The sequence below is a fragment of the Heliangelus exortis genome, chromosome 3, assembly GCF_036169615.1.
Source record: "Heliangelus exortis chromosome 3, bHelExo1.hap1, whole genome shotgun sequence".
Lineage (NCBI taxonomy): Eukaryota > Metazoa > Chordata > Aves > Apodiformes > Trochilidae > Heliangelus > Heliangelus exortis.
Window position 1 is genome coordinate 64,456,453 of NC_092424.1, and position 23,936 is coordinate 64,480,388.

Genomic DNA, 23,936 nt, shown 5'->3' on the forward strand with positions numbered 1-23,936 from the left:
TCTAACCTAAACCTCCCCTGGCACAACTTAAGACTGTGTCCTCTTGTCTTGTTGAAAGTCGTCTAGGAAAAGAGACCAACTCCCACCTGGCTACACCCTCCTTTCAGGGAGTTGTAGAGAGTGATGAGGTCTCCCCTGAGCCTCCTCTTCTCCAGGCTGAACAGCCCCAGCTCTCTCAGCCTCTCTTCATAGGATCTGTGCTCGAGTCCCTTCACCAGCCGCGTTGCCCTCCTTTTTCACCCTCAGCAGCACTGACTTGTATGCTACGGGTCTGGTGCAGTAAACAAGAGCACTGACAAGTCTAGAAAATAGTATTTTCTCAATCAAGGGACCCAAGTCCCACCTTGTGGATTTAAATAAACTTCTGTCTCAGGAGAACAGGGAGTTAGTGTATGTTTTTTTCCAGTAATTGCCCGGATGAAGAAGGGGGTTCCCTTAAAGAGAAATGAGTTCTCTGAAACGAAGAAAAGGGGGAGTATGTCTTTTCCAGCCTGTTCAATTTTCTTCTGAGTTTTCAGATGAGGATTTAAAAAAATCAGGACATTTCAGGTCAAACAGGCTATTACATTCAAAGTCCTGATTGATGAGAGGCAAGGCCTGACCAACTGGATGTAGCTTTGCACTTTTGCATCCTAAAGCACTGGCAGAGAGCCCTAATAATTTCTGTTATGACTGGTCTGTGGATAGATTTCTTCATTTTGCTTCAAGCCATACGGCTTTCATGAAAATTACTTTTTTTCCCCTCAAAATACTAAAATAAAGTAATACATGGCTAATATTTTATTTATTTGCCAATATCTTCTGGGAACAATAATTTAGTCTGGGATAAAATTTGCATTAGAAAATTTGTAGCAGTTACTGTAGGGTGTATCAAGATATAGAAGTATTTGTCTTATGCCTCGCTATAATGAATTTGACTGGTAAACACATGTGTCTCTTTTAGGATTTTGCTCCCACCATGAGAGCTCTGAAATAAATGTCATTGAAAATATTAAGTATTCTGTTTGTAACTTAGATATTATTATTCATGTCAGAGGAATGTATTTGCAGACTTATTGAATCACATTAATTCTTAATATAAAAATTCACTGGAATTATACCAGAGATGAGGGTGGCATATTGACTTCAATAATACAAAACTGTAATTTTTTTTTTTACTTCTCCAAAGAAATGAGATTCATTATCTTAAAGGATGTCTGTGTGTTACAGTAAGATTCCATTGCACAATGGATTCTGTGCAAAACAATCGTATAATCAGTTTTCATTAAAAGACCATTTTTTGTGTGTGAAGACATCCAGGACTGGTGTTTTTCTTCCTCCATCTCTCTTTATTCCAGGCACAGTATTTGTTCAGAGAACCTTGAAAAATTAAAATCAGACATAAAACTGTGTTAGGATCCCAGACATTAACTAACAAAAATAAAAGAAAATATTAAAAAGTGCTTTCTGGAATTTAAATAAACAGTGTTGTTACCAAGCAATGCTTTTACTATTTCTTTAAAACATCGCTTTTATGTTTGAGGAGGTCACAGTTTGCTAGGACACAAAATGTTTGAAAAACAAAGAACACAGCTCATGTTGCTGAAGTACACAGAGGAATAAAGCATGGGAAAGCATGGGCCAAATTCTGTCCTCCCAGGCAAGTCTTGTATCTTGAGATGAGCAGCAAAGAGCAGGATTTGCTTATTAACTCAAGCATTTTACAGCATTCCAGAAATGAAGAGAACAAAGTTTTCTGTGTGTCATATCTGGCTAGATTAATCTGTACTTCTACAATAAACCCCTTTTGAAAACAAGACTATAACTTATATTAAAAAAAAGGAAGAATATAAAACAACAGCTGGCATAGGAAATGTCACAAGTATTTGACTCCTTGCAAATACTAAGACTGCAGAAAGCACTTGATGTGACAGTCCAGGGAGGAAATTGTATTGTGTTTGGCAGTGGGATCCAGAAGTATAGCAGGATAAGCCATGAGGTAAGGAGAGCTGTGGTTATCTGGACAGATACAGTTTTCAGATGACAGATGGAAAACAGAGGATAGAGAAGTTGCTGTGGCTCAAAATAAAGCCTCAATACTGGTCTTATATGAAAGATCATATAAGAAAGGAAGTGATAGCAATGATGTTTTAGGGACACTTAAGAAAAAGAGGAGCAGCAGTCAGTGACTGCAACAGAATACCTTATCAGCAACTCAGAAGAGCTGATGAGTGAATTCTGAAATGTCAGTGCGATGGATTAATGCTAATCTTGGGAGGATATCTGAAAGAAGTTACTTCAGCAATAGTGTACAAAAGATGAGCATAAGATCAAGCAGTTATAAAGATATTCAGCTTCTGGACATCAAAGTACTGGGTTGCAAGGTAGCACAGACAGTAATTGGGGAGGACAAACCAGGGAATTCTAAAACACAGCAGTCCTCAGGTACAACTGAAAATAGGCCACCAAGTTTGCAGAGTGGACTCTTTAAAAAGCACAGTGTAATAAACTCTCTTAGAATAATTTAAAATTTAAAACAAATGCAGTTTCTTCCTTACTTTTCTCTCGGGATGAGACATTCAGCTCTGAAAGTGTAAGAGGATTTGGAGAGTCCATTTGAGCTAGTAAAGACTCACAGTGAAGCCCCTGCCTCTGTTTTGCACCTTCTTTGGCAGCCATGCAAATCTCTTCCTCGAAAGAGATTTGGCCTTTTGGGGACAGCAGAACCAGAGCCTGAGCACCTGTCCTGGATGCAATGTGAGAGCAAAACTGGAGCTGACAGAAAATGTGAAGGCATCAGAGTCACCTCATATTATGCATTCCTGGGGTGAAAGATGAAGAAGAGCAGAGCCTTGCTACAGAGATACCTTTGCTGGCTTCCATGATCCTCCACTCAGACTGCAGCTGAGATCTGAATGTCTCTGACCAGGCAACTGCAAGCAAAATGAAGGAAGAGAGTTCTCTAAATTGTCTCCTGTTTCTAACTTTGACATAATTACTTAGAGCAGCAGCACAAACATTTCACTATTAATGCAACGTGTATTGAGACTAAGGCAAAAGAAGAAGTGATGAAGCAGTGTTAGATTCTTTTTGAATTAAAAATCTGGGATGTTGGTGTGAAATACCACTGACCTGAGTGACTGTAGCAGCAATCACAAACAATTAAGATGAAATGGAGGAATGGAACTGAAAGAAACTCTAGGGTCAGGATATAACCATTCCTCTGTAATCACAGATAATATTTGTAGGGTTTTGAAATGCTAATGTAGTGCCCACAAATAAGCTAACAGTTTACTTCAGAAAATGTACATGACCCAGACTTCAGTGAAGACTATGAAATGGCTAACTTTAGCAGCAAGAAAGAGTAAAATGTAATTAAAATATTTCTTTAGGAATATTCCTCTAGCTTCTGAATTTTTACTAGACGAAAGAAGAAGCAATCCCACAAACCTGAGTCAACATATTTTTGTCATATTCTGTGGTGATATTGTACATTATACATGCATAAGTACCGTATCTAAGCCATCACAGTTTTATTTTAGCATATAATAAATAGCCATAAATACAAATACACTTACACTGACAAAAATGTCACACTCCGGGTCAACTGGTTCAAAAGTCAGACATCCCTACAATTCTTGAATATTGCTGCCACCTTCAGGATACATGATAAAAAAAAAGACCAAAATATTAATTAAAGAAATGGTGAATAAATCGTGCACTTATGAAGCCAATTGGTTTTTATATTTTTCTTCTGTGACATTAATTTTCATAATGTCAGATAAAGATAATTTTATTATCCTCAAATTTCCCATAAAGGGGTAATTCCAATGTTAAGAGATTTGCCTAAGGCCAATCAGTGTCAGTGACACAACTGTCCTTAGCTCCTTCAAGTTTCACCAAGAAAGATTTGTGAAGTACAAAATCATTTTATTGGCATTTAGATATTTATATTGTCATTGAAGCTTATTTTGTCTTTGATTCATTGAGGCAGGTATTTAGCATTGTAGTGCAAATTTCATCGCCCATACTGAATGTCAGTTCCACTCATTACTTTTACAACCCCACACAGACTGTCTAGTGAAAACTGCACCATAAAATACAGATGGAAAAATCAGAGTCCATATATTCACTAAGTTAGATTTTGAATCAGTAACATTCTCAGCTGTAACTGGGCAGAATAGTGCTTTAGGATGTTATGGAAGTCCTACTGATTTTCTGACAATTTCTCACTTCTTTTACTCAAACAAAAGAAATCAGGAATAGCAGGGTATACCTTCAATGTCTATGAGATATTAGCATAGCTGAAGTTTAATATTATTGAGTAAATGGACCCCATTTTATTTTTTATTCTTGTAAGAGCTTACATGTGATTTATATTGGCTTAGCTCATTAGTAAGATACAAACTCATGTTATGGAATTTTAGACTAAAGTCATTATAGTTTATTTCCTTTTTTTTTTTTTTTTTTTTTTCCTAATGGAACCAATGCAAATTCTACACAGGTAGGTTTTGACACAGGCCTTTGAAGTGGAACTGATATTATGAAGTTGCCTGTGACTTTCATGACCATTTGTGCAATTCCTTATTGTTTGTTTTAATGGAAACATCTAGTAATGGGTTAGTATTTCCCCCGAGTGCACAGGGAGGAAAGGACAGATGGTGTCCAAAATAGAAAATTTCCTTCGCAGATTATTTAAAAAGAGTTTCCCATGAGCAGTAATATTTAAAGCTGTTTCCTTTTTTATATTTACGATTAGATTATGATCTAATGAACTCCCAAAATATGTTCATTGTTCCTCCAAATGAGGAACTTCCAAACTCCCATGACTAGGGATGTGAAAGGGCAAAAAATGACACAGTGGTCATCTGAAGGTTGATGAAGTGTCTTCACCTTTCATCTGGGGGCTCAAGAACTGCTTAAGGGATGTCAGAGTATTCAGAAAGGTGGGGTACACTTGTGTTATCTCCAGAGCCACTTATTTCACACTTTCACACTTATTTATCCTTTCTTGACATCTATCTTAGTCCTTGTTTGGGAAACTCTAAAGTGGGGAAATCCTAGCTCCTTCTGGTCTTAATTTAGCTCTGGAATGGAGATAGAAAGTTGAATGGGTTTTTTTGTTTGGTAGGTTGGTTTTTGGTTCTCAAGTGTTGTTTCCCCTCCTCATTTGGTCTTTGGTATATAGTCCTTTGAAAATTGTACCAGCCAATGAAGTGAGATTTGAAGACATACTGGTTATGGTAAGTTATTCAATCAGATATTAAACCCCAACCCCTTTAGTTTGCTAAAACAAAGGTCTTACCTACCAAGTCGCTGGAAGTCTTAAAAATTCTTGAAGACATTAATGCTATTTATCTACTAATAAAATAAAAATCTCTCCAGGCTTTTGTGTGGAATAAACTAGTAATTCAAATTTTGGGGCATGTTCAAGGCATGGGGAGATAATTTTATTAATCATTCAGTACAAAAATTAAACTTCTCTGTAATACTTATATGATTTACATTCCTATAACACTTAATGATTTCAAACTTTTCTTACCCTACATCCTATGCATTCTAAGAACTGATGCATTTGCTGTTTCCTCTAAGTTTCTAAAATTATAGAATTCTGCACTGTGACTTTCAATGAATGTTGAAACCATCAAAAGACTTGTTTGTATTTCACATCTTCCTGAGCTAGGGCTAGGAGCCTGGGGGTTTCCTGTCTGTATATTTGGGACAAACATATGGAATCTTTGCTGTTGAAAAGGATGCCTTTGTCTAAGAGACAGTGGAATTTCACCAATGTGAAATACACATAAGCAATTTCACAGTGATTGCAACCTTTCTCATGGCACTGCTGACCATCCATGTAAACATAATGCACTTCACAATAGTGTTGCTCACTCTGGATTATCACCTTTAGGAAGTATCTGCCTGGATGCACCCTAATGAGCACACCATATGGTACCTGAAATCTCCTGGCTTGGCTCAGAAGAAAGGGCTCCAGGTTCCAATTGCTGCAAAAGAAGTTGAATGAAACACAAAAAGTGGAAAAGAGTGAAACAAAATGGAAGGATTTCAGAAGCACCACAGGTACCACAAGTACATCTTCCTGTGATGCCAATAAAACTGCAGTTTGACTTATGTTTTCTAAGATAGGAAAGGTGTGTTAAAATAGAGGGGGGGTTAAATTAGGACCAAGAATGCTGAATGTTATGTATATTGAATTTCTTCATTTCATACCAGCCATGAAACTGAGGTACCATCCCTTCAGTCAGCAATTCTGAAGTGACAGAGGAATTAGAAGCACTTTTCAGTTGGGATGGGGACAGAAAAGCAGCAAACCTCTCTAATGCAGGTGAAAGAGGAACCATAGAAACAATAGAATCATAAAGGCTGCAAAAAACCTCTAAATTCATCAAGTCCAAGCTTGGCTTTGACCAAGAACAAGCTTCTGCCACTTGTAGTCCGTTCCAAACAGCACACTTGGAAAATGTGGAGAGTGCACAGCCAAGCAAGCAGAAATCTGGTCAGCCTACTCAGGATCCTTTGCAAGCAGCAGTTGGCAGAAAATTGTTTCAGATTTTTTTTTTTGTGAGCACTATCCACTTCATTGAAGAGGACACTGTTAAATGTACCAGAGATCCATTGCTACTAATCTAAATCTTGTTTCTGAGGAACTACCAGAAAGACAAGATTTCTGTTTCAGTTCATGAGTCATCATTTTTCAGTAGAAACACTGTATATCACATGCTTGGCTCTAATGTGCTGGTAATAGCTCTACTGTGAATGATTGGATCCTTACCTTTAGGCAGAGCTCTGCTAACTGAGGGTGATACGGATGTATGTACATGAACACTTTGCCACGGAAGATTTATGTTAATGACATAAAAGGATAAAAATGTACAATGTACCTTACATGGTAGCACTGTCAAACATAATTATGAGTGTTTATTGTAACTCATTTCTGCTTGTTATAGCTAAGCTAATGTAAAGTGATTGCAAATCAAAATGCTTTCACTGTTTTGCGTTATGCCTTTATTTGTTGACTAGAAAAGAATCCTATTTGCTCTTTTTGTAATATTTCTTCCATTCTGGGAGGGGATGGAGAGTTTAAGAGCACTGGAAAATATCTTCTCATTCCTATTTCTATTTATTGAGAATCTGCTCCCTTGATGATGTACTTTGAGAGTAATGACACGAGCGTATTCCTTTAATTTCCATGGAAAACCTCTACACCAGGGCAGGCTGGGGGCCAGGACAAGCTGAATATAGCTGTACCCTGACACACACCAACTTGCAGACAGAGAGAGGGAGTTATCTGTGGCTGAATGTTTCAGGATTGTTGTTGGAGGGATCCTTACCAATACACTTTGTACCAGGCACCCAAGCCATAGGGTTTCCCCTCCCGTTGTGCAAGGTGCTTCATCACAGGGGTAACAAAGGGGGGAAAGTGCAGATCTATCTTTTTCTAGGTCACTGCTGTTCCGCAGCACCTTCGCTTCAAATAATTCGGCCGATAAAGGACAGCCGGACAGCCTCTCTGCGGCTGAAAACCTTGCCAGTGAATCCCTGGGGCTGCCGCCTTTCCGGCATCGGCACTGGCGCCGCCGTGGCCGGGGAGCCCTGCGGCGACGGAGGGCGGCTGGTGGTGTGGGGGGGGGAGGGGGTGCGTGTACCAGGGCCCGGAGGCACAGAGGGCCGTGACACCTTTCCCGGAGCGGGCTGAGAGATCGGTATCGGCTTTTCCGCCCGGAGAGCAGGAACCAGGCTGCGGGCCGAGGCAACCCGACTCTGCCATGTCCCGCCCGCCTCTCGCGATGTTGCTGCGGGCCCTGCGAGACTCGGCGCGGTTGCTAAGGGCCGCCGCCGGTTGCTAAGGGCCGCCGCCGGAAGAGACCCGCGGCCACCAGCACCGGGAGGGCAGCCGCTGCCTTAAGGTGATTCCCGGGGAGCTCGGTGCGCGGTGGGAGCAGAGAGTCGATCAGTGTCTTTCTTCTCCACAATCAGCTGGGCCCTCGGAGTCCGTAGCTGGCTGGAACTGGGAGTGCGAGGCCCCGAGCAGGGCTGGGCTGGGCCGGGCCGGGCTGGGCGAAAGGTTCCGCGGAGACGTCCGGGGAGGGGAGAGCGGCGGGGGCAGGCGCTGTGCGAAACCGGAGCCTGGGGAGAGGGCGGGCATTGTGCCCTGGCGAAGCCCTTCTGTGATTTTAATCACAGCATGAGGGAAGGTGTTGATCAGATTTGGCGTCTTGTTCTTGGGTGTGAGAAAGACAAGTGTCCGTCATTAGAAATCTGCCAGAAACTGGTACGCAGTTAAAATGACTGACGATATAAACTGAGAGGATAGAAATTACCGCACTACTCGTCTTTCTGTTAACTGCTCTCGTTGCTAAAATGATCGCTTAATTGATTCAAAAACCTTGCTGAAGCCAAGGCTTGTGTAAGGGTGAATGCTGGCTCCCACCAGGCCCCTCCTGGAATCATCCCACGGGCTATGAGGCAGGATTTTGGATTGCGGGAAAGTCCCGGGAAAATGAATTTGGAAAGGCTTGGGGAAAGGTTTTGTAGGGAGGAAACGATCATTTTAAATCGTCATAGAAATTGACTGGGGGATCCAGGTGTTAGGAAGAAAACAACCAAAACCCCACCAAAAACTCAAACACGATAAACTTCAAACCTTTATAAATAATTTTTAGCATAAGTATCTCTTGTTAGTGACTGTATAAGTCAAATAAGACTTTCTGAAACAAACTGGAAGTGCAACTGCATTATTCTCATAAATTATCTGTATGAGTAACTGAGTGGGGGCTTTGCACTGGTAGCCAACCAGTACCCAGGTACACTGTTTAAAAACACCTAGTTATACCAGAATGCTAAGTGAAACTTTTTGCAGGGGATTAGGGTAATACAGTGGCAAACTCAAAATACAAGATTAATGAAAGTGATTTGTATAGACCTAAAAATGCAGTGACTTCAATTAGATGTCTTGAGACTATAATTTATATGAAAGAGGACTGCAAACCAAGGACTTGATATTATTTCAAGTGTTGTTTGTTTTGGGTTTTTTTTACATAAATATTTTTATGCTTTTTCTCATAAGATCATTGAGTTAATGTTGAGTTGTGTTTGATAAAAATAAAGTAAACAGCACCTGTGCTGCTTACGACAGAGAACTGCTGGCTCAAGGAGCTTTGCTAAAGCAGAACTTCTCCAACTGGTGCTCCCTGGTTCTGAGGTTTTTTTCAGTTAATATTATTTAATTATATTAACAAGTTAATATTATTTAATAATAATAACAGTTAATAAAATATCAGTTAATATTGTTTAGTAATATTAACAATATGCAGCTGTGCATCTTGTTTATTCACAGGTGCCTAGAAAGTATTTGAGTGACTTAAAAAAATATTCAAAGGTCTCTAAATCATTCTTTTTCAAATAGACTAGCAATATATAAGCTAGAATTGCCACTGGGGGTTGGAAGCATTCTTTGGCATATAAAGAAGTTTAAACCATGAGTTGCGGTTAATTATTTAATCAAGATAGAAATGGACATTTGGGGTTTTTTGCAGCCCTTGAAAACTAAACTGTGAGGGCGCTCTCCTCTGGAGAAATACATATACATATGTATATGTATATGAAATATACATATTTCCAGTTTCTCACTGGTACTGCTCCCAGTTTTTTCCAGTAGCTGTAGGACTTTGCAAGACTCTGTTAGGTCACCCCAGGTTGATTACCCAAGGGAAATTAAACAGTCTGACAATTGCATCTGGGTCCTGTTGCTTGCAAAAATTGCCTGCACCTACACTGACACTACACTGCACCTACCTGACACTACAACAGCTCTGAGTAGAAGGATCCAAAACCCAAAACTCAGTAGTAATGTGGATGAGAAGAAGCTGAGAGACATGCAGAGGTTTCTCATTAATAATGAGTAATTAGTAATTACTAATGAGTCATTCATAGTTACATTTGTAATACAAATTACATTTGTAAAACAAAACAAAGCAACCAAACAAAATCACAACTTTTTTTAATAGTGATGTAGTCTTGTGCTTCTTTGATGGGCAAAAATTCAAGCAGCATTAAACAGGGGTAATCAGGATTTTCTTAATGCATTATGTAATTTTAGAATGTTGTACTCAGATAATAGGAGATTTGTTGAAAATGATTTGATTATTTTATTTCCAGTTTGTCTGAAGATAAGTCCTATATGGTGTTTCCTATCTGCAGTCATTTCTTTTGATAGAATAACACCATGTTGATAACATGAAAAAAGTGGTAATTTAAGGGGTTTGTGCTTTTCTTGCCATCTTGAGGGGAGAAAAAGCCCAAAACTAAGGAAGCATGTTACTCTTACCATGGAATTATAGAATGATATGAATTGGAAGGGACCTTAAAAATGATCTAGTATGTTTGCATTATACAGATGTCTCATTTAACCAGTGAAGATGAAGCTCACTTGCAGTCTATGCTTAGGCAACTGCTGCAGAGTGTGAAGGAGAAGATCACTGGAGCCCCATCAGTAGAATGTGCAGAAGAGATTCTCTTGCATTTGGAGGAAACAGATGAGAATTTTCACAAGTAAATATTTTTTTTTTTTTTGCTACTTCTAATACTTTGAAAGAGGTGAAATGTTATACATATACTGTTTATACTATATTGCTCCTGAGAAATGTTTGCAATTTAAATTGCTTGTGAATGTGTGTGTATTTATTTGTATTGCTGCCACCAATCAACTTGTATACTAATTTAGAGAAAATTTTTTTTCTACCATTTTTCTATTTATTTTTTTCCTCCACTTCCGATAATATATTACTTTTTACTGTAGTAGTAACTGATGAGCTGTTTGCTAGAGAGGAACTTACAAAACTACCTAACTTAGTGAACACTGATGCCTGTGTACATATAATGTACTAAATTCAAGTGCAAACAGAAGCTAGAAGAAATCCTCACTGAAGGCTGTCAGGCTGTGTTTTTGCCACCTGCTAGACAATATAATTTTATTTTTCAAAATAAGGTAGATTGTCAGTAGGATACTTGGCTTCCATGTTTAGTGATCTGTCTGGCTTATATTAGTGAACCATTATATATCGTATCAGGTAATTTTTCTTTTGATTTGTGTTTTGAATAAAGCAGAAATTTATCCCCATCACACTTTTTTAAAATCAGACTTGACAGTGTGACCTCACTTGAATCCACTCAAAATTTCAGGAGCCCATGCTTCTTTTTTCCTTCCATGGTATTCTAAGTTGTTTGGGATTTTTACTGCATGGGAGGTTTTCAGCATGGATTTATGACAAGTTAAGAGAATGTCAAGATGAAATTACCTGGAATACTTTTAAATAAAGATCTGAGAAAGCTGGTTCCCTGATAGTTTTTTTGGAAGCAGCACTATCTTCATGATTTTAAATTTGCCTAGTTATTAGCTTTCCTTTGTCATTGGTAGAAGTTAGGTGGATGTAAGTGAACTAGAACAAGGGTTTATCTAAAATTTTACTATAGTTTTAAAACTTTAATGCTTTTTTATCTTCTGAATGCTTTAAAATAGGTTTTAACTCAGTTTTGTTTTGTACTACATATTCTATCAGATAGCATTTTTGTTGGCAGCCTGTTGAATTTTTAACAGCAGCTTACCAGGTGAAAAGCATAGGAGTAAAACAGTTAGTTATAGATATAGCAGATAAAAAAATTTATCTATTTTTGAAATAGAAACATTGTTTATTTAATGTTTGCATGTACAGTAAAAAAAAAAACAACCCAAACAATTCAAAACCTATGAAATTACTGCGGTCAATACTTCTTCTTAGGACAGTAGCCAGGAGGAGGGAGTAAAGTCTACTAGTGGTGGAAACATTACATACACAGCTTTCCCATGCCTTTCATTACTTTGTCTGGTGTATTAAAAAGTTGGTGATCCTATAGGTACTTTATTTTAATGAGAAAAGTTTGAAATTAACGTTTATTTGCAAATCAAGTGTTGCTTTAAATACAGAATATAATCATTATTCTACAGCACTGGAACATTTCTGGAGGTATTCGAGTCTTGTTCATGACCCATGCAGTATAAATTGGTTTTCATGGAATGTCAGGGAGGTCATACGGTGATTTATTAGTGAGACCATCAAGAAACTTTCTCCTTGACCCTTAACCTACCTATCCAGACTTTAAACTCCTTTATTAGTGTATGCTTTTGGTTTGTCTGATACTCTAGTTCCGCTCAGCATTTTGATCAGAGTTGTTTGTGCCTCGTGGTTATTTTGCCTCAGTAATTTTATCATGTTTTGAGGCTTTTGTTCACACTTTGATGTAAACCAGGCAAAAATACAGAATCATGAGAAAGCTAATAAAAAGGAAAATTTAATCAAGTTCAAAATGTATGAGCAGGAGTAGAAATCAGGATTTTATAATCCTGATAAGTAGCATGCTTTCTGTTGTATTTTTTCATTAAATAAAGTCCAGAGTTTTTTTAACACTTTGATTTTCCTGGTGCTTCCTTTGTAAGCCCAACTAGATTAGTCCCACTTGGTATTCCACATGTGAGGGAGTAGTTCTATAATTTCTAAAACATGTATTTGTTACAAAATGTTTTTAAGGTGAAAGAACGTTGCAGAAGATCAAGGCTGGGACATCAAGTACACAGAAATGTAGGGGATGAGTAATGATGTGGTTGCTGTATTTCAGTGAAACAGCCCCAACAAACATGCATACGCTGGAAATGTTACTGTCATAAAAAAACTGAAAGGAAGTTTCATGAAAGCTTTCATTCAGTGTAGTGCTGTGGGACATTTCCTTATTGCAGAAGTAAAAACCTAGCCTTGAAGACAAATGAAAATGCAAGTAGTATTTGAATCTTTCTTGAGATGCATTTCTCTTCCTTGCATTGAGAGGAAAAGTATTATAGGAAAATAATATATGAGGGAATATATATATATATATAATAAATATCAAATATATATATAATAAATGAGGGAAAAAAAAATTACTGCTACACCTGATGGAACTTCAGGAATTCAATACAGGAAGGAACTATGTATCATGATACAAGACACAATTTTCTTTGCTTATTCTTTAAATAATCCTGTAAATAGTCCTCTGTATTTATAATATCCAAAAAGCCAAAGCTGCGGCCTATTGTTACAGTTGCTTTTATTTGCATTTGTATTTTATAGCTTTGGACTCTACCTACATAGTGAGCTGACTTTTTAATTTCAATTTTTCTCACTCTGTATTAACCCGAATTAGCACAAAGTAGTTGTACATCTGTGTTTGATTTAATGAAAATCAAAATTTAATGATGCATCTAGTCTTTATGTATGATAATTTCTTTTGTGTTTCTATTTTCCTTGTCCTTTATACAGATGAGAAAACTAACAAAAAATGTTTATATAGCCTGAGCTCTACTTTTTTACCAATTCCTTTAGCTGACAGAGCCTGAGGACATAGCAAGGATCTTTTATTTCCCCTTCCCCTCTGATTAGTCTTTTGTTTAAGATCTAATAAAAAGAGTAAAAAGTGCCAATTTCCTTACATTTTACATGTGTGTTTTACCTCAGGCAGCTAGTTTGTCAGTTTGCCTGAGTAAAAAACTTCTGCATGCTCTTGTGACACACAGGCTTCCATATGGATGAGACATACTCATGCTAGAATTTATAAACTGAGCTTTCCGTGTTCTCATTTTGTATGTACACTGCATAAATAGTAATACCAGATGAATGTACCATAAGACAGAACTATGTCTGGGATACTCCAAGTAATGTTTCTTTTGAAATGTTAAATTTGAGAATTTTTTATTTTCTCCGTTTTTTTGTCAACAAAACTTTAACCTTTTGTCTGAGTAGTTTTTTACATTTAGAAGAAAGAGAAATTAAAACTATTTTTTTTGTTTCTTCTTGCAATGTGCTAATAATTACCACATTGAAGAACAAAACAACTTTATTGTGATTTCTTTACACTGCTGAAGTTTGTTTCTCTACAAGTCATAAACCTTTACCTTAAAGTAAAAGCTTTTCTGGTATAAAAGATAGCTAATGTTAATTTAAAGTTAAACATGTTTGATGGTGAGCTCAAGGAAATATGTTACATTTTAATTTTGTATTTTTGGTGCAGCTATGAATTTGTGAAATACCTTAGACAATATATAAATAATACTGTGGGATCTGTGATTGAAGAAGAAACAGAAAAATGTACTTCTGCTCAAAATCAGGGTGAAGTATCTGGCTATGACACCCTTGTCCAACGTGTTACTAAAAAGACCCGTGAATCAAAAGAGTGAGTATGTAAATGTATATCACAATTTTGTTTCTTCTTGGTCTTTGTCTTCCTTTCTCCTTTGCAGAAGGAGTTCTCAAAAAAAGACAGCTCTGAACCAATGAGTAACAAAAGTGATTCTTTGCTGTCAAAAATCAGTGGTTAGCAATTCAGATATTTCCACCTACGCTGCAATTTGTCATGCTTTGTCTCATTCTACAATTAAGGTTATGAACTATTGCATAAGAAGATTGGTAACAAATCTACAAAGTTTTTGAGGACTGGAGTTGGGTAGGGGTAACATTTGAGAGAAGAATCACTGATGCTTACTATTTTACTAGCTGCAAATCAAAATCTGTTGTGTTATGGAAGTTGGCCTAAAGGAAAAATTTGTTTTATCAGGTATTACAGTTTGAATAAAGAGTCTGCATGACAATGTTGTTTTTTAAAAAAACTTAAAAAAATATTATTAAAATGCATGTATCTATTTTTTTAAGGTTGCTTCCTTGGAGTTTAGCCTGGTGTCCCACGAGAGTAGTATGTTTAGTCAGATCTGCTTTCATTGACAAGTTTAAAAATTGAAGTGTGTGTTATCTTGCTTTGTGTGCATGGCAAGATAATTCTGTAATGCTGTCAGTATAATGTAGAATTGGTATGCAGACCAACTGTGTATAATTGCCCAAGATTTTTTGACTCAGACTGTCAGATGGCCAGAAATTGTCTGTGGTCCAGATTAATTGGCTCAGAACACTGTATTTAGTAAAAAAAGGCTTAAATAGAAAAACCTCTGTGACTACTAGTTAAATTCTTTTCTTAGCCATCTCTTCCCCATTTATTTAGCCTTCCTTTAGAGGTTAAATAACTTTTCCTTGGATTACTTAGGCTGGTAGCTCTCTCACTGAATTTTCATGCTTTGGATTTAGAATTTGCATAGGCAGATTATTGCCATGATTCTTAAAAGCAGTGGTCTGTGGTACTTGTAAAATGCATTTCAGTATGTACAGTTGTTATTTCTAGAAAACATATAAAACTATGAATATGCTATGTCTGTCTCTTATATTTTTAATTTGAGAGGTAGAAAGCTATTGAAGAACAATATGGTAATTTATGTCTTTGGTGACTGTAAAATAAGTAATAGTAGCCTTAAAATAAAAAATATTTTTGAAATAAAATAGCAACATTTTACAATAGGATGCTTTTCTGAAGCAGCTTTTATTTTTAATTTCTTCCTTGTGGATATTATTATTATTCAATTTATGTAACTCAGAAAAACCTAGGGAAAATCATTTTGTGTGTGTGACTTGTGCTCAGGATCTTGAGTCAGGCTCTTTGGTTCTCCTTGAGGCTTATAGCAGAATTAAAATTGGATGTTGAACTTGAAGTAACCTAAACAGTAATTAGGATGAGAACTGGCATGTTTCTTCAGGGACAGATTCTCCCTTTTGGTAGATTCATGTTCCTTTTAAGAACTTCCCAGAACAGGATTATGTTAGTGCTATTTCATTGAATAGTTTTAGAAGGTCAAAAGGAGTTATATTATGATTAAAAAACAGTTTTCTGGCACATTTAAGGTATAGAGATCTTTTGTTTCTTATTTTGGATTTGCATTTGGTTTTCATTCATTTGTGCAAATTCAGTGAATTTGGGTCTAAGTAGCATTGTGTCATATACAGTTATTCATGAGTTAGTGATTAAATTTTTTTTTTTTTTTTTTTTTTTTGTAATTAGTGATGTTTGTGCTCTTTAATATTAAAATCATCTTTGTTTGAAGGTACAGGGAAATGATGCATGCCTTGAAGAATGTCATGATGGTTGTGGTAGAATCTTTGATTAACAAGTTTGAAGAAGATCGGATGCTTAATAAGGAGTCGGATAATAAAACAAAGAAAGAACATCAGAGTGGCTATTATACAGACAACTGTTCTGACAGTGACTCCTCGTTCAACCAAGTACAATGTGTTTTGTGTCTTTGTTATGAAATAAGCATAGCAACAGCAGAATTGTTAAGTTTCTGTGAGTGGAGACTGAGAAGCAGTTTAGGAAAGTAATTCATCCTTCCTATTTTTGATACATCCTAAAGCAAATTAACTTTTCTTTCACTGTTGAGTACTAAGCTTATACTTGATGTCTAACCAATTAGACAGCACACATTAGATGAGATTAATATGATGCTCATATAGGCTAAGCCCAAGTTCCTGTGCAAGTACTGTACAGAAAAAAGATAAAATAATGTTAAAAGTAATTCCTCATCCATTTTTTGTGGTTTTACTTTAGGAGCCAAGTAATGTGGAGTTCATTTCCAGACTACTGCACTAGTCTATATTATTTACTGAATGAATTATTATAAAGGATTTTCTAAAGATACAGAAAACTTTTAAGTAAAGAAAAGCAAAATATGAAATGAGAATTTTCTTGCTGTAGATTTAACTTTGGGCAAATGGCAGAAAGCATTTAGAATGTTGACTCTAATGTTGAATTAGTATAAATATTAAAGTCCTAATTATTAAAAGTAAATTAGATATCAGAAAGACTGATGATTTTAGTCTTCTGCTGTTCAGTTTAATAAAATATTCTAATGATCATATTATAATGTGTATTGCAGAGTTACACATTCATGAGTCAAGAACAGCTGCAACTGCTTGTAGAAAGGCTGGATCCTATTCAGCCTAAGGAAGTAAGTTTCAAAGAAGAAACAAGATATTAATACAAATGAATGTCTGTGGCATATTGGAAAAAAAGAAAATATGAGAGTTTATATGTACCTAAGAGGGAATTTGTCTTCGTTGGTTCATATAGGTTGGCTTCAGTACAGCAACTGCTCTGTAATGCAGTATTTCATTTCTCATAACCACCTGGTCCAACAGCTAGTGTTGCAGCAAGTATTGCTTTTGGTTTTGTTTTTTATTAGGAGTTTATATACTGTAGTTTGGATCCTTTAGTTTGGAAAAAGTTGGTCTTTGAGAAATAAAGTTACTGAAGCTTGTTTTCATGTATACATGCCCTTTGCCCTTGGTAATTGGTGTGTTGCCATATTACTCCTATCAAAATAGAGAAATGGCTGCTGATTTGCTAAAAAGTTTCTACCAAATGGAATATATAAAGTACAAGTTATGTTTGTCTTCATGTCAGTAACAGTGCTAATTTGGGTCTCTAACCACCAGTCAGCACCAGCTGCTGATATTTTTATAGCTCAGAGAAAGGTAATTTTGAGAGTGCTGTCTCAGAAAGATTTGATTGGATTGTCTGGCAGTTGAAAAAGGCTTGGTAGATGAGAACTAGAATAAACATGTTGAGAAGTTTTCTTAGAAACCAGGTAAAAAAATCTGATGCCATTAACTATTACTGCAGTTTCCTATTGTTTATTTCAGTAATATGAAATAATTTACTAGAGATTATGGTTGTCTATAAATAGAAGAGAAAAATGTTATTTGAAATCATTTAGTTTATGAAGCTGATAAAAATCAGTAGAATGTGGAGTCTGCTAACTTTGTTTCCACTTTCCCTTGCTGACTCATCAGAGAACTGCTAGGCACATTGTTGTATTTGTTGGTTGTTCCCTATATTTTCAGATTAAAAAATACATATTACAGGCAGAAAGTATAATACCATCCTCACATCCAGAATTGAAAAATTGTATAGAATGGGTTTTTGCTTCTTCAAATATGTTTTATTTTTTCCTCAGTGGTGTAGTGTTTAGCCTAAATCATCATAAAAATATATCAGAAGATAAGTAGTTTGGAAGTCCTTATCTGTTATATTCCTTGTCCAGATCCTGTTGCTTCCTCCCTCCAAATTATGTTGAAAATTACATATTTGCTGTGAATGGATTTATATTGCTTGTCTTTTGGCCACTTCAGGTTCGCCAGGAAGCATTGCAGACCCTGTGTTTTGCCTCTCCCTCTGATATACTGAACTCTGAGGTTTGGCCAAATCTGCGTAAGCATCTTACAGCATCTCTGTCAGATCCTGATGCAACATTCAGTGTAAGCCAATGTTCTGTGTTTAGTTAACAAATGTGTAGCCTTATTAAAGTGTACCGAGGAGGAATAAGATGTTACATATGTATTATGAGTAGTCCAGCAGGTTCCCAAGACATTTTATTATTTGTGTATGTATTGGATAAATTTTTCTTGGAGAATCGTGTGATTGCAGTAGGTCTGGGTTTGAAGGTCTACAGCAGGATTTAAGTAACATTTTTAGACACTTAAGTTCTCATTTACATATCTTTTGAAGGGAATGACGAGGTTTGTCTTCTAGCAAGTAGACGTAAAAAAAAAATTGAGAAAACATGTGAAATATGTCATGTTAATATTTTATATTGTCAGTGCTACAGAGTAATATTCCACAGGCATTGATAAAGAAGAAAAAAAGGCAGCTCCTTAAACTGCTTTTAGATTATTTGTTATATCAATTAAGCTTTTTTTTCCCTTAAAGTGATTATTAAGTAAATATGAGAGTTGCCTCAGCTGCTTAGAAGTTCTACATTGTCTTTTGGAACAGTGCTAGTTACAAGTCATTAGGTTATTTAATAACATAAAACATTAATGTTAATGGAAAACTACAGTAATATTCCCTGATCTGCTTCTTTGTTTCTCAGTTTCTCATTTTTGGTGTCAGCTAAAGTATTAGAGTAAAAGCATTTTACTCAAATGTAGTAGTCCTAGTTCTGCAGTCCCAGAATGTGAATTTTTCTAAAATTATGCTTCACATTTGTAGAGAAATCTGAGCAATATGTAAGATTAAGAATAATGCCACTATGTATTGATTATTGACAGTATTAATACACAGTTACCTGGCTCTTTAACACATTGCTTGCTTTTTCTCTCTTAGGAGAAGATTCTTAGGTTCTATGCAAAAAGTTTTTCTTCTTCTCCATTTAATATGACAAGAGAAGTCTATACAAGTTTAGGTATGTGCATTTTATTACTTTTAAGACTTCATGAACCATGTACTTCTGAAAAAGCAGCTAACTTTTGTAATTAAGCTGTATAATATACTCTGTTTTGCTACTATTATCATGGAGTTGAAGTTGTTTTTTTCCTCTTTTTTTAGCAAGTCACCTGGAGTTGTACTTTCTTTCTGGAGAATTTTCACTTCGTATTTCAGCTGGTCTGGATGTATCTAACACGGTTATAAATCATTTACTTAAAAAGGTATAAATGAACCTTCCATACCTTTTTTGTCATTACTGAAGCACATTATCTATTTATTTATTTTTAATAATTGTGTTTTCAGGTCCGCCTTTTAAATGAGTACCAAAAGGAAGCTCCCTCTTCCTGGATTCGTCATCCAGAAAAGTATGTTGCCTTCAAAAACCTGTCATTGTTTCTTAATTTAATGATTTTGGGTTTATAGTTAGATGCATATAATTTTAGCATAAAGTTGATTACAGGATACACAAATGACTGGTCAGTAATAAGGGTGGAAATATAAACGGTGGGAAAACTGAAACAGGGAAGTTGCACAGGAGTAATCACAGGTCATATTAAGTTCCTTGCTTATCTTTTGAAGTGTTCTAAGTGCTTTTCAACAAAAGTAAGGTGGATGTTTTACAAAGTAACAATTGTAATAAAATATGTACTCATGTAGGGGAATACTCATGTATTTTATTAATTTTAATCAAGGTAATACAAAGAATTAAAATCCTTACAAGATCAAGGTAAAGATAATGCCGTTGATATTTATCTGAACAGTGAGGTTTTTCTAGAAATTTGCATCTGAGTACTGTTGGTGGAAATATTTAAGTGATTTTTGTTTTCTGTTCATTTTTTCCTATTTGTATATTAAGGTACATGGAAGAAGTAGTGGAGAGTACCTTGTCACTTTTGTCAGTAAGACATGAGACTAACCATCCTGCCTCTCCAGATTTTTTGAGTCCACTCTACTTCTTGGCTCTGCTAGATATCAAAGCAGTGTGGTTTAAAAAGTGGATGGTAAGCAAAACCACTCAATCCAACCACCCTTAACTTTTTAATGTCTAACATGTATTTTAAAAAGTTTGATTTATGACTGTTATTATTACCGACCTATTGTGACTTGATAACAGCCTATAATGAGCAATGTAATTAGAAAGTCTGGGGATTTTCTTTAGGCATTTACATCCTTTGCCCTGTAACACTAATCTGTTTCTATTCAGTTATTAGTTTTCATAGAATTTCTGAGAATTTACTGCACTTTGGGGTTTCAGTCCCTTTCTCATAATTGACTGACAGCTATTAAAAGATGCATATCTTTCTCTGGAAGTGATGAGCATGGAAGTAAAGTTACCTATAGGATATGCTGCACACAGTTTGCTAATCTCCAGTGGATATTAGAGTTTTTTGCAGCCTACCGTGTGTAAACTTACAATTTAGCATTTACATGGCAATGCCAAAACCCAGACAGTAATATTTCAGCATATTTGTTTTTTCTGTATATTGCATGTTCTGCTTCACATTTTTCCAATGACATGAGTTTCTGTCATCTTAGATGTACTGTAAATAAAAACCTCATTTGTGTATAATACTGGTTTACACAAGTTGTATATTGAATAATCATTGATCTTGTGCTCAGGATCTCCAATAGAACACAGTCAGAGATAATGTCTATTATTTAACTTAGAAAATAAAACTTACATGTTTGAAGCTGATGTTGGATCTTCTTTCTCATTTTAGCATGCGTATTACAGCAGAACAGTGGTACTTAGGCTTTTGGAAAAGAAATACAGGTCTGTGGTAAGTATTTCTTTAGGCAAATTGACTTGGAACTTGTTCCTACTTGGTACATTGTTGCTTGGGCAATTTTGCCCTTTTGTGAGAGCTGTTTCATGTTTCTTAGCTAGATGAGCCTTTTGTATTTAAAGTTTTATTTAAATTTATCTTAGCTCAAATGAGTCATTGTTAAATGCAAAGAAGGGTCTGTGAGCATCTCTGAGTAAGGGGAAATTTGAATGTTTTAAAGCAGATGTTTAATTAGAATTATTTATTAATTCCTTATGTTGCACATGTATTTAGATTTATTTATGGCAGTTCATAAAAAAGAGCAAATGATGCATGAAAAATGTTAAAACTTTGTGCTGAATTCTGATTTTTGATGGAGACTAAAAAAGCCCCATTGTTTTCTTTAAGTTGTGATACAAAGCAGTAAGGAGTACTTTAGTACCAGCAAAGGGAATTAAACTGGAAAAACATCTTCACAGGTGTTTATCCTATCATATATTCTGTATGAGCAGATCACTGGGATGCAAGTTTAATTATTTTTAGTAAAACCAATATAGATGTGAGATCCCTTCAAATAGAAATATCTTTGGCTATGTTTTTTAAAATCTTGTAATGTAAATGAAATATAATGCAGAATATATGTAATTGATAAAAACTTCAGATGACAGACAAGGATACAGACATTTGTCTTATTTACCTGTATGCATAGGATAGATTGTAGAGTAAAGCATGCTCCATGCAACAAAAAATAGAAAGTCCATGAGCTCGGTAGTGAAATCTACTTTATAAGCATAAAGTAAACATCCAGTTAAGTCTTTTTCTCATTATATATGTCTATATTTTACTTACAGTTATGAATAAATCTCAGCAGCTCCTAACTTTAATAAATCTACATGTTATTCTTTGTTCTTATGCTATAATTAGGATTCATTTCTAAATCTATGCTGATAATTTTTAATTTTAGTATACATTGATTAGGTGATCATGTTTTGATGATGATACAACATACCTGGAAAGAACAGTAGTAGCACTGACTTCACCAAACAACCAAAGTTACTTTATTAAGTGTGTTCAAGACAAAGTTCTTCACACCTGGGAAATGAAAACCTTCCATAGCAATGACAGTATGTCACAGATGTCAAAATGCTTGCATGTTCTCTGTACTCTTTTTAAATACATTGTCTTAATGCTTACAGAGCTGGTAGTGTGATAATGTAATAATAATGGCAATGTAATTAATAGCTTTGTAAAATTTTTCTTCTGATTGGTTAACACACCCCAAGCACTGAAACATGGGAGGATTGCAGTGGATATTTATGTGCTTTTGTTAAAGGCAGTACTTGGATACAAGAGAGAATGACTTTATTGTAAAATACCTGGTATATTATTATTTTGTGCCTTTTTTTCTGCAGATTAATTCAGCTGTCCAGCAATGCCTTGATTATTTTGAATTTTGCAAGGCAGAAGCTAATAAAAATTCCAGAGTCAATGACTTCTCCCAGCATCATTGTAGTGAGTATCTTTGCATGCCTTGCAAAATACACATATATGCATCCACATTCTCTAGGTCTTTGACCATGCTACCCCAAGAGGAAGGCATCCAATTTTTGTTTTTCTTCCCATAATACTGTATGTCTGTCTTTTGAGAGAGCACTAATAGCAGTGGTTAGTTGCTTAAGTTGTCTGTCTTTACATACAAAATGACCCACTTATGTTGCAGGTAGTAGCTAAAAGAGTCAAGTTCTAATGTTTTGGTTTTGTTGTTAAAGGTGATAAGCAGAACTATTATTACACTGGACCAGAACTGCAGTACGCCTGCTTTGTTCATTCACTGTCCCTTTTAGGAAGATTGTTGATCTATAAGCAAGGTCGAAATCTCTTCCCAGTACAGCTGAAAAATAAAAAAGGTAAGGAGAGGGCAAAGTAAAATGGCATCTGTTGAGCAAAACTTCATCCATACTTGATGCAAGTTTCTTCTGCAATATTGTGGAGGATATGGGACAATACTGTGGTTAGTGGCTCTGTGCTTGAAACCTTTCTGAAAAGATGACATAGGTAATTTTGGGCATAAACAGAGTTTTTTCATCTTTGAATAGATTTCTTTTATCCTTATGTTTAATATATTAATATAATGTTGAAGGAAAGTTGGATCAGTATGTAAATGAATCAGTCTTTTTAGCTATGACTAATGTCTTTTTGTGAAACCAATTGGCATAACTGGTTGGAAGAGGGACATGTCCAGGCACCGTTTTTCAGGTGTGAAACAAAATCAGTATTTCAGTCTAACTGAAAATTTGAAGCAATTGCTCTGAGCAGAACCTGTTAATATAATTAAGGTAAAACAATGGTAAAGGAAAATGTTGGTACCTGTAGAAGGGAGCTGTTAATAAGGACAGAAAATATGAGATGGAAAAGCCCATGGACATCTAGAGCACTCTGCATATGGTGGTACATTGTGCAGAGTTGGCAAATACAAGTGGATGAGAATTATTGATTCAAAGAAGAACTAAAAACATTTCTGGATACTGATTCTGAGACTTGAAAAGATATTTTGTCCCTCTAGTTTGGGGGTCAGGGCTTAGTCCAGTGTAGAGCAGTTTTGAGGAAGAAACATCTAAAAATTGAATGCTTTTGTAATTTATGGGTTATCTGTGTAATACCATTCTCTTCGTAATGGTTCCTTTTTGTGTCCCCTACAAAAATAACAGTCTCACCATCTGTCTTCTAAAGAGTGTCTTTTTCAGCTTCATAGAGAGCAACCCTTGATAAATTGTAGGTTTATTAATGTTATTAATAGAATTAAAAGAAGACATGGTAAAATTGAAATTGGCTAAGTTGGGAGCAAGATCAAGCCTTATAAGTTGATCATGAAATACCTTGGTACATGCATGTCCTTTGTTTTACATATGCTGTACATATGTAAAACTCATGTTTTACATATGTTGTTGTTGTACATATATTGCTTTCCTCAATAAAGCAAAGCGTTGTTTACATATGTATATAATATCCATTTTATTGGTAAAA

The 23,936-nt window shown here is 35.8% G+C and overlaps 1 protein-coding gene across 4 annotated transcripts in view; it reads left to right on the forward strand.

Annotated features, from left to right (window-relative positions):
* The first annotated feature begins 7,827 nt into the window (after window positions 1-7,827).
* TBC1D32 (TBC1 domain family member 32) overlaps window positions 7,828-23,936 on the forward strand; it is a 70,342-nt gene continuing 54,233 nt past the window's right edge. For 3 of the 4 annotated variants that reach the window (XM_071741048.1, XM_071741051.1, XM_071741050.1), the window contains exons 1-13: window positions 7,828-7,904; window positions 10,394-10,548; window positions 14,074-14,235; window positions 15,986-16,163; window positions 16,817-16,888; window positions 18,072-18,197; window positions 19,045-19,123; window positions 19,267-19,367; window positions 19,450-19,511; window positions 20,003-20,147; window positions 20,868-20,927; window positions 22,325-22,424; window positions 22,682-22,819. In XM_071741048.1, the coding sequence (XP_071597149.1) occupies window positions 10,394-10,548; window positions 14,074-14,235; window positions 15,986-16,163; window positions 16,817-16,888; window positions 18,072-18,197; window positions 19,045-19,123; window positions 19,267-19,367; window positions 19,450-19,511; window positions 20,003-20,147; window positions 20,868-20,927; window positions 22,325-22,424; window positions 22,682-22,819 (1,378 nt within the window). In that variant the 5' untranslated portion in view covers window positions 7,828-7,904. The remainder of the gene's footprint in view (window positions 7,905-10,393; window positions 10,549-14,073; window positions 14,236-15,985; window positions 16,164-16,816; window positions 16,889-18,071; window positions 18,198-19,044; window positions 19,124-19,266; window positions 19,368-19,449; window positions 19,512-20,002; window positions 20,148-20,867; window positions 20,928-22,324; window positions 22,425-22,681; window positions 22,820-23,936) is intronic. The other variant, XM_071741049.1, reaches the window with a different exon arrangement.